Source organism: Bufo bufo, chromosome 1, assembly GCF_905171765.1.
Source record: "Bufo bufo chromosome 1, aBufBuf1.1, whole genome shotgun sequence".
In the NCBI taxonomy this organism is placed as follows: Eukaryota; Metazoa; Chordata; class Amphibia; order Anura; family Bufonidae; genus Bufo; species Bufo bufo.
In genome coordinates this window covers 798,959,130-798,970,072 of record NC_053389.1, presented here as the reverse complement: position 1 = coordinate 798,970,072, position 10,943 = coordinate 798,959,130, and the positions used below count along the sequence as shown (strand labels likewise).

The following is a 10,943-nucleotide window of genomic DNA, read 5'->3' as shown; positions in this document are numbered from 1 at the left end:
CATGTCCACCTACTTAGGTTTAGTTCCTTCCTTCAACTGACACCATCCATATGTGTTGTTAGAAGCTGTGGGAGCAGGAAGTAAATGCCCTAGAGCTGTGATAGGGAGAGAGCTACAGCACAAAGGACACGCCCCCTGAACTGTGATAGGGAGAGAGCTACAGCAGAAAGGACACTCCCCCTGAACTGTGATAGGGAGAGAGCTACAGCAGAAAGGACACGCCCCCTGAACTGTGATAGGGAGAGAGCTACAGCAGAAAGGACACTCCCCCTGAACTGTGATAGGGAGAGAGCTACAGCAGAAAGGACACGCCCCCTGAACTGTGATAGGGAGAGAGCTACAGCAGAAAGGACACTCCCCCTGAACTGTGATAGGGAGAGAGCTACAGCAGAAAGGACACGGCCCCTGAACTGTGATAGGGAGAGAGCTACAGCAGAAAGGACACTCCCCCTGAACTGTGATAGGGAGAGAGCTACAGCACAAAGGACACTCCCCCTGAACTGTGATAGGGAGAGAGCTACAGCACAAAGAACACTCCCCCTGAACTGTGATAGGGAGAGAGCTACAGCATAAGGGAAATGCCTCCTGAGTAGAGATGTCCCAAACTATTCGCCGGCGAACAGTTCCCGGCGAACATCGCTTGTTCGCGTTCGCCGCGGCGGGCGAACATATGCGATGTTCGGTCCGCCCCCTATTCGTCATCATTGTGTAAACTTTAACCCTGTACCTCACAGTCAGCAGACACATTCCAGCCAATCAGCAGCAGACCCTCCCTCCCAGACCCTCCCACCTCCTGGACAGCATCCAGTTTAGATTCATTCTGAAGCTGCAGTGTCACAAATTTGACTAAGTTGTAATCGCAATGCGATTAATACAGGTTATATTAATAGCATTGAGAATTCAACTTAGAGCTGGGTTCCTAATGGTTGGCGTTGCTATGGCTGGTGTCACCCGGTGCGGTAGAAAATGGTGTCACCCCTGCCCCCCCCCCCACCCGAAGCCATAATAAAGAGATAAAGAGAAAAAAAAAGAAGTCACTAAGTCAGCTCCAATCAGATATCTGCATAGTCCCAGAGTCTTGTTCTATGTGCAGATATCTGATTGGAGCTGACTTCTTATTTTCTTTTTTTTGCACATAAACGTTTAAACTATATTTCTTAGTAAAAATGACCAGTCCACACCATGTGGGTCTATATTTATGAGGGCCCCCCTGAGCAAAGATGAGTAAATGTGGCCGGGTGGCCCCAGCCCACAGTTCAACCCAACCCCTTATGTCTCCTGGCCTGGGGCCGTCTCTATAATAATCCACCAGTAATTTATGAATGGGGTTAGGTTATTAACTTATTATTATTGGGGTATTATTAAAATAATTTGGTCTATAAAATCGGAGCCGCTCTACCTACCTCCTCCTCCCGGCACCAGAGACTCCTGCAGGGCAGCTGCCGCGGCGCCCCACTACTACCCAGGCTGCAGTGAGTCACACCCCCGCCCCCCTTTACCGCGTGACGGCACGACGTGCTTGCGAAGTTTAGAAGTTGAACTTGTGAGCGAGAACTCCTGCGCCGGCGGGCCGCGGGTGACACCCCATCAGACTGGTGTCACCCGGTGCGGCCCGTACCCACCGCACCCCCCTCGCAACGCCACTGGATCTAAGTTGTAATCGCAATGCGATTAATGCAGGTTATATTAATCGCATTGCGAATTCAACTTACCACACTCTGCGTCAACTACGTAATTTTCCATGGGAGTTTTGCCATGGATCCCCCTCCGGCATGCCACAGTCCAGGTGTTAGTCCCCTTGAAACAACTTTTCCATCACTATTGTGGCCAGAAAGAGTCCCTGTGGGTTTTAAAATTCGCCTGCCTATTGAAGTCTATGGAGGTTCGCCCGGTTCGCCCGTTCGCGAACATTCGCGGAAATTCACGTTCGCCGTTCGCGAGCGGAAAAATTTATGTTCGCAACATCTCTACTCCTGAGCTGCGATAGTGTGAGAACTGCAGCAGAAACACACACCCCCTGCTAGAGGACACACCCCCCGATAGAGGACACACCCCCTGATAGAGGACAGACCCCTGATAGAGGACACCCCCCTATAGAGGACACACACCCTGATAGAGGACACCCCCCGATAGAGGACACACCCCCTGATAGAGGACACCCCCCGATAGAGGACAGACCCCTGATAGAGGACACACCCCCTGATAGAGGACAGACCCCTGATAGAGGACACACCCCCTGATAGAGGACACCCCCCTATAGAGGACACACACCCTGATAGAGGACACCCCCCGATAGAGGACACACCCCCTGATAGAGGACAGACCCCTGATAGAGGACATACCCCCTGATAGAGGACACCCCCCCGATAGAGGACAGACCCCTGATAGAGGACACACCCCCTGATAGAGGACACACCCCGATAGAGGACACACCCCCCCAATAGAGGACAGACCCCTGATAGAGGACACACCCCCTGATAGAGGACACACCCCTGAGCTGCCAGCTTGATATAAATCTAGCAGAGCAATGAATGGGGAGATCTCTGGATCCATGTCAGGTACAGGGCCGGTTCTAGCTCTGTTAGACAGAGACTGTCATGTGCTATATGAGGTCTGATTTTAATTTTTTACATTAATCATGGGAGAACCCCTTTAACAGTAACCTGGAATGTCTCATCAAACACTTACACTCTACTGGAGGGATACTCTCCAACCACTTGGCTTATCTCCCAAGAGCCTAACATCCCCCTGAGCTTCTACCAGTCCACTGACTTACCGGGACTGCAACACAAAGGCCATGTTACAGGCCGCAACCGCTAGCTCTCCGAGGGCTCAAATCTGATGGTTCCCACACCGTCCCTCAGTCTATTAGACACTCTGTGTCTCCCCATGACCACACTTTGTCCTAGCTGTGCTGTACTGCTTTGCTACCACTCATCTACACCACCAATCGTTCCATCTTTCAGCCCAACGACTCGCTCTTGTGCAGGCTCTGCCTATCACTACACGTGGCTTCAGCCACACACTGCTTCTACTACCTGCCACCAGCGCCTTATATAACCTACACCGGGTATTTGCTACGACAGAGCCATCTAGTGGAGAAAGCTAATACTACAGTGTACACTTTGCATAGGATTACCTATCAACAGTAACAAGGGCAATACAGAGAAAACATTAGAATGGGTTTCTGGGTATGATGAGGATGTCTTAGACTTATCGTTGACAACTCTTTTACAGGTTATAATACCACTAATGATAATAATAATAGTAGTAATAATAATAATAATTAACAGTGAGTAACATTATAGTAACTGATCTGGAACAGGTGGAGAACATAAGTCTTTGTTAGCACTGGGGTGCTCAGGTGTGTCTCAGATATTTTAGTCAATCATACGGTAGGTAATCCAGGTGCCTCCTGCTTTTTGCTGAACTCCTCTGCGGATGTGTCAGCAGTAGCTTCTCTGCTTCTCACACTGACAGGCATCTAGTAAAAGGGGTTTTCACTCCTTAACATTTGTGGCATGTCGCTAGGTTAGAAAGAAGCAGGTCCTGCCCCTGAGAAGCGGACCTCTGAAGTGAAAGTGAGAACACTGCCGGGGGTGCACCGCCAACGAGGCGAGGTGAGGCTATTGCGGTCTGCGTCCTGCACCACATTTCTGACAGCAGAATGGAGGTAAGTATTTGGCAGCATTGTGTTGGGGCCACAATGGGGGGGGGGGGGGGGTAAGCACTATGGAGATATCGGAGGCTCTATAAAGGGGTATTTTTGTACTGGAACACATTATTAGAGAGCCAGTATGGGGACATTCATTCTACTGGGGGGGTCGTTTTTATACTGGCACATGTTATAAGGGAGCATTTTGGCACTGTCACACATTATAAGGGGGTATTTTTTGTACAAGCACACATTACGGGGGGAATTATTATTACTGGGGCATTATTGTTGGCTTTATTACTAATTGGGGACTATGAGGAACATGATTAATAGTATGGGCACTATGGGGCATTATTACTTCCAGTGCAAAATAAGGGACATTATTACTTTTTAGGGCACTGTTACCACATATAGCACTCTGGCAGAGAATTATTACTATTGGAGGACTGTTACATGGGGGGGGGGGGGGGGGGGGGGGGAGGACAGCTTAGCACAAACAGGACACTATAAGTGTCAGGGGTAGTACTTGCTGGGTACTGTTATTTTTTAGGGTACTGTGTGCCAATAATTATTGAAGGGGAACTATCTGTGTGGTAGTAGTATTTATAGGGAGACTGTATCTGCAGTATAGTATTGGGGAGCACAGTTGGCATAGTAGGGGTGGCAGGATGAGGTGTTCAGAAGGTGGGGAGGAGGATAGAAAAAAGAAGGAAACTAAGATGTCTCTGTGCCCAACTCTGCAGAGACAACAGATGGCTGAAAGAAATCATCATGGTGGTCTGGTCTGAATGGAGAATATAGGAAAAGGGAATGTCTACATTAGAGGAGACATCACTGGATGTAAGAGAAAGAGGTATGTGGCCATGTATTAACCTGTATCTTTTATAGCACTATATCTAATGTTTTCCAGGTATGTCTTTAACAGTAGGGAATTTCAGTCATCGAGTCAGGCAGCAGAAAGGCTAGATGCTCCCATGCACACTGAGCATGTGTAGCATCATCTACATTCACTGCTTTGGGACATCCAAAAATAGGTGAGGGAGAGCTCTAGGCTATTTTCAGATGTCCCATAGCAGCGAATTGAGGGTGGAAGCACATGAGCGGCTGCTCTCTTTTCACTTTAGGACCCCCTTTCTGGAGATGTCTCAGAGGTGTGACCACCACCTATCTGATATTGATGGCCTATCCTAGAGATATGCCCCAAATGTTGACATGGGACAACCCCTTTGATCATACTGTTGGTACACCAGGTGCCTCCTGCTTTTTGCTGAACTCCTCTGCAGATATTTGTTGCCAGTACTTTGGTGATGTTCCCATGGATTGGCCAGTCCCTTGCAGTCTGTGGCTTTCCGATCTTCTCTGCCTCATCTGGAAGTGATGAAACCCACATGTAGACTGCTCAGATCTTGAATACACTACACAAAGACTGGAAGGTTGCTGCTGTCCTCTCACCAGTCTGGCACTATTTCCACTACCTCTCACTGTTTGGCTACTTCTCCTGGTACTTTTTAGTGCTCTGCACCACCCTCTCCTCTAATTAATACATACTCAACAAACAGGATCGTGTCTCATCCATCTGTTCCTCCAGGAACCAGTTTCTCTCATGTAGTGCCCTCATGTAGTCACCTTATATTCTCCTTCTCTGAGCATCCACAATCTCAGATTCATCCATCAGACTGCAATATAGTGAATCATGAGTCATCACTAGAAAGATCAAGTTTCCACTGCTCCAGAGTCCAGTGTCGATGTGCTTTACACCACTCCAGCCGACACTTGGCATTGAGTATGGACATGTGAGACTTTTCAGGCGGCTGCTCAACCATGGAAACCCATTTTATGAAGCTTCAGATGCACAGGTCTGGAGAGTCCACATATTTTTGATCATTTGTTGTATATCTATAGTCAGTTTGGAATAATATCTTACAAACCAGCAAGTCAACAAGCTGCCAGATTATCAGAAACTTGATGGACAGTAATCAGGAAAGTAGTGAGCTTAGAGTATAATGTCATGGGTGACTCTACACATGTGTGCCGGAGGTGTCTGAATGAATTTCCCTCTTTGTGGTCACAGAGCTGTAACTCCCCGGTTGTCCCCTCCTCCTCACATCGGAGATCTGTGTCGCCACTGTGCATTACTACAGAAGCCCCTAGTGCTCTAATCGTGATGGACAGGTATGGAGGACCTCCAAAGTCCGTCTTCACAGTGGAAGACCGCGTCCAGCCGTCTGCCCCATACCTACCTGTACCACTGGTTAGAAGGGCGGCTGACAGGGGCAAGCTGTTGATTCAGCTGGTGCTGCTCGTATTTTCTCTGCTGGCCCTGTGTGGAGCAGCATCCGAAATCTACTTCTTAATGAAGGTGGAGTCCAGGTTAATGGCAGTTCAGAATTTGGTGAGTGCAACTTCGTTGTGGGGCCAATGGAAGGAATGTGACCAGAGGGGGTGTATTCTGCTGACCTAGACAGTACCACACACAATAGACTTAGATACATGAGCTCAGAAAACAGTATCCTATGTAATAATCCTATATACAGCATATCAGCACTCAGTATCACACACGACGCGATTTGATACATGAGCTCATCAAACAGTATCCTACGTTAGATACATGAGTTCAGTAGACAATATTGCACATCTCAGGTTTATATACATAAGCTCAGAAAACAGTATCACAAATAATAGGCTTAGATACAACATATCAAAAGACAGTATTAAACAAAAGGCTTAGATACTTCGGCTCAGCAGATAGTATCACATATGATAGGATTAGATACATCATCTCTGAGGGTTATACATATTTGGCACTTACTGTATGTATTCTACTGCCTTATTTTTTGCACTTCTCTCTGACACTTAATAGGACACCAGTGTAATAAATGGCATTTTGTAAATGGGGGGTTCCTATTATAAATTTGGGATTCATGGCCCAGGAGCTTAAAGCTATGTCATGGTACACTTACAAAGTACGTGAGAAGGTGCCTGAGCAATAGGTTCCCAGCTTGCTAGTTCCTGCAAAGGTGTGCTATATTTGTTTGTCTGCCTGTGTACCGACTTATGCACATCTACTGTGTTGTGACCCTTCGCTGCCTGACCTGTCCTGTGCCTGACATACGTATGAACTCTTCAATGTCTGCCTTGACCTCTGACTGTTTATCTGTACTCTGCTTGTCCCTGACTATGATTTTGCCTGACCCTTCGGTGCTCTGCACCAGTGTATCTGAGCCCCATGGGTCAGCTGTCAATCACAAAGGGACTACATCAGGAGGTATCGGCCTTGTTGTTCCCCTGCAATGAAGTCCAGATCCCTGTATACGGGTTCACTGGTGAAAACCTGGGGACTGCCATGATAAAGCCCTTAGGAATAGCCCAAAGCTAAATCTGTTGGTTGACACAGTGGTTCCACGCAATGGCGTTTTGTGAGGGTTTGAACTTCTTGGATCACCTTCTGTGTTCCACTGAAAGGCAAACTACACTTATTGACAAATAAAATCCCGCACCAAGGAGGAGCGGTTGGAATGAAAAAATGAGTGAATTGAATGACGATATATGTCAGTATTACAATATTAGATCAAAAGGATATTGGGGAAAAATTTACAACCCAAAGGAGGTCCTCCTTTAGCCTGTTGGGCCCCCTCTAGCCTGGATACAAGATGACATATGGTTGGGCATAGATTGGTGATAACTCTGGTGACCGGGCAGCCAAGGAAGTGTTTCAATCTGGTGGAGACATTCTCTTGCTGTGTGTGGACGAAAAATGCCTGCTGAAAAATGTCAGTCAAGCCCTGGCATGAGAGGAGCACATATGGCTGCAGGATATCCTGCACATATTGCTTAGCTGTTAGTGTTCCTCATATCACTAGTAGGGGTGACCGACTGTCATATGTGATAGCTTCCCAGATCGTCAAACCTGCAGTTGGGGCAGTATGTTGCTCCACAGCAAGGGCAGGATATAAGCGCTCACCACCAGGCCTTCATACTCATAGAATGTGTCGGCAGATAAGAACCATTTGGCCCATCTAGTCTGCCCAATATACTAAATACTATGGATAGCCCCTGGCCCTATCTTATACTCAACCATTGTAGGATCCCAAACAGAAACTGGATTAGATGCTAAAGATATGGTTCCACATGTGCATGCCCTTGCATAACCAATGCTCCCAACACCTTCTAACAGCTACGTCAGAACAGTCTAGATGGTGGGCAGTTCATAAAAAAGGCCATCCAGAATCTCTCACCCCAATGATGCTTCCCCTCTCAAAGTCTGTTAACTGGACAAAATGTCTCCAAATGCTTCGTAGAAGCATGTCTAGCAATAAGTCAGTTTATCAATAAATGCATTTGGCCTTAAAAGCCTATGCTTTATTGGTATAAGGCTTCGAAAGGTCCATCACAGGGTAAGCAGTTGAGCTTGGAAAGCAAGATCTTAACATCGGTAAACCTAAGAATGTGGTTGTTTTGCAGTTCAGCCCCATTGACAATTCAACTTAGCTGCAATACCAAACACAACCCATGGACAGATGTGGAGCTGTTCCTTTAATCGCTAGAATCACATGACCACATCTAAATGGACATTGCAAAGATCCTGACATTCTTGAGATCTATATATGAATTATAACATATTGGGTCCAATTTCTTTTAGATTCAAGAAATCAATCCTGCACAGAAAATGATCTTCAGGCCAGGTAAAAAACCATTAGAGGAAAAAATTAAGATGATATCCAAGATATGACAGAGTGTTCAAGCATTGTGGTCTACATTGAGGAAATGGTAATAGTAGATAGCACCATAGCATCTCCTACATCAAGAATGGATGGACCGGCCATTACTCTGCCATCTCATCCTTGGTCAGTGACAGAGACCTAATGGTCTTCACTTGAGTTTTGCTATTTTGTTTGCTGGTGGAGAGAGAAACACCTGTGCATCAAAAAGGGGACGAGGTCAACCTGAGTTGGGATCTTCTTAGGGACTTAACTGGAACGTGCTGGGCCTCATGGCCCCAACAGCATGGTCTGAGAAAATGAAACAAGCTCCCAGACTACACTTTAAAATATAATCAGACCCCAGACTATACCCCTAAAATGAGACCCCGGACCTGTTACTCATCAGTCTGGGTGCCAGCAACACGTTTTTCCTCTACTGTCTGTAGCCGATCTGTAGTTGCTAGGCAACCTGCAGCACCCACGTCCTGTCCTTCGTGGAAGTGGTATATTTTAAGTGGATTATTTACCTTTATTGAAAAATGTTTTGTCCATCTGGTTTTATATATATATATTTTTTTTATTTATCTTCCAGGCTCATGGGATGGGCCTCCTATGCCTTCAGCTCATGTCACTGGTATGTATGGTAGACAGAGGAAAACGCTTATACAGTGTGAGATTGGTAGATTATGATTGAAGACAAAATATAAAACAAAGATCCATCCAAAGCATTCCTCCAACAGTGAAACCTAGCAGTAGTGGTTGTTAGGGGCTATCAGGGCATGTACTATGTGCCTCCTGGGTGCTTACAAGCTTTTCTACCTCAACCTAAATATTTTGAGCATAATCTGTGCCATGCATGAAAGGGAATCCTAGAAATGACTAGAAAATAGGGAGCCCACTATGTTTCAGTATAGAGTTCAATATGGAGATCAAATTTGTTCTGTGTAGAACAGTACAGTTTCAATTTAAAGGTTTCTCATGGATTGGTGTGTATCTCCATGTGGAACATTTGGTGTCCATTCAGCATTTGATGAAGATTTCTAAGATTTCATTTCATATGACTTGAGCATATAGCAAAACCTAAGTGTGGAGACGAAAACCACCACAGGATAACATTAGTGCCACTTGTACCCCACAGAATTAAAGTACTGACCCAACCTTTTTTTTCCAGGCATTGTTGTTGTAGACAGTTCTTCAAATGGTCCTCTTCAGTGGGAACATGACAAAGGTCTAGCCTTCCTTCACGAGATTAACTATAGCAATGGATCACTCCTGTGCCCAAAGGATGGACTATATTTCATATACTCCAAGTTGCAGTTGGGATTATCTAAATGCCCACAAGACACTGAAAATTTAGTATTCACTCATCAGGTAGTCAAAAGAAGCTCAACGATAAACATATCCATGCTGGCCAACATAAGAACATTTTGTGACACTCAAGGATCCACAGTATGGAGAGGAAGCAGCTTTGTAGGTGGCATCTTCATGTTAGCCAAGGGTGAGGAAGTCTTTGTGAGCATGTCACAAAAACGTCTCATACGTGTTCAAGGGGACTCTACAACGTTCTTTGGGATGTTCATGGTTTAGTTAGCCCAAAAGGAACATTTTCTTAAAACTAAAATTAATTTCTCAAAGTTCTCTTCATCATTAAAATTATCTCTACAAGACATCTTGGAGGATTTGTTTTTGCAGATGTCAACCAAGGAACGTGTCTGGTGGTATGGTCATACCTCCTTAGAAGACGGCCTATCAATGAAAACATATCTACAAAAGCTCCCATGGTGTTTGGAAACCATCTCAGGAGAGCAGACTATAATATGAGGCAAGGGGAAATATGACTTTTTAGGGTATCAGTTAATAAATCCATCTCAACCTCCTGAAATGCATCCAAGAAAAGTCAACTGGGAGGGTAAACCATAAAATTCTGTGTTGCCTTTCGAGTGCTTTGATTAGTTGGACATGTCTATGGTCAAGAACAAAGACATGTATAAGGACCTTTCTAATTTTCTTGTTTTTCTTGTTAATTTATCCCCTAATTTAATCATTAAGATGTATTTTTAATTTTTGTCCATTATATAAATGTGTAAATGAAGATGGAAAAACCTTATAGGTGGAAATGTCTCAAGGGTAATACCCGTAAAAAAAAACATAAAAATAATCAGAAAATTGTATAACATAAACATAAAACTTTTTCTACAAAGCATTACCATGATGTTGAAGACTAAATTTTGGTTTTAATGAACACTCTGTCTCCTAGGTAACAACAAAAATGTATACAGCAATAAAAAAATAATAATAGATTAGGTCTAGTATTAAAGGGGTTGTGTAACTTCAGCAAGTGGCATTTATTATGTAGAGAAAGTTAATACGAGGCAATTACTAATGTATCGTTATTATCCATAATGCTTCCTTTGCTGGCTGGATTCATTTTTCCATCACATTATACACTGCTCGTTTCCATGGTTACGACTATCATGCAATCCATCAGCGGTGGTCGTGCTTGTACACTATAGGAAAAAGCACCAACCTATGTGAGCTCCCATGATCCCAGCCACCAGAGAGGCCAGCACATTTTCCTATAGTGTACA

The 10,943-nt window shown here is 45.1% G+C and overlaps 1 protein-coding gene across 1 annotated transcript; it reads left to right on the top strand.

Moving 5' to 3' along the window:
- The first annotated feature begins 5,814 nt into the window (after nucleotides 1-5,814).
- On the top strand, nucleotides 5,815-10,639 carry TNFSF14 (TNF superfamily member 14). The gene is made up of 4 exons (XM_040415846.1): nucleotides 5,815-6,047; nucleotides 8,295-8,337; nucleotides 8,948-8,989; nucleotides 9,527-10,639. The coding sequence occupies exons 1-4, from the start codon at nucleotides 5,820-5,822 to the stop codon at nucleotides 9,940-9,942; spliced, it is 729 nt and encodes a 242-aa protein (XP_040271780.1). The 5' UTR covers nucleotides 5,815-5,819; the 3' UTR covers nucleotides 9,943-10,639.
- The last annotated feature ends 304 nt before the right edge of the window (nucleotides 10,640-10,943 follow it).

Excerpts from the sequence above, each read along its gene's own strand:
- TNFSF14 (XM_040415846.1), top strand. The coding sequence starts at position 5,820 with ATGGACAGGTATGGAGGACCTCCAAAGTCCGTCTTCACAGTGGAAGAC. Across the intron at positions 8,338-8,947 it reads GAAAATGATCTTCAGGCCAG|GCTCATGGGATGGGCCTCCT; the intron begins GTAAAAAACCAT and ends TTTATCTTCCAG. Across the intron at positions 8,990-9,526 it reads GCCTTCAGCTCATGTCACTG|GCATTGTTGTTGTAGACAGT; the intron begins GTATGTATGGTA and ends TTTTTTTTCCAG.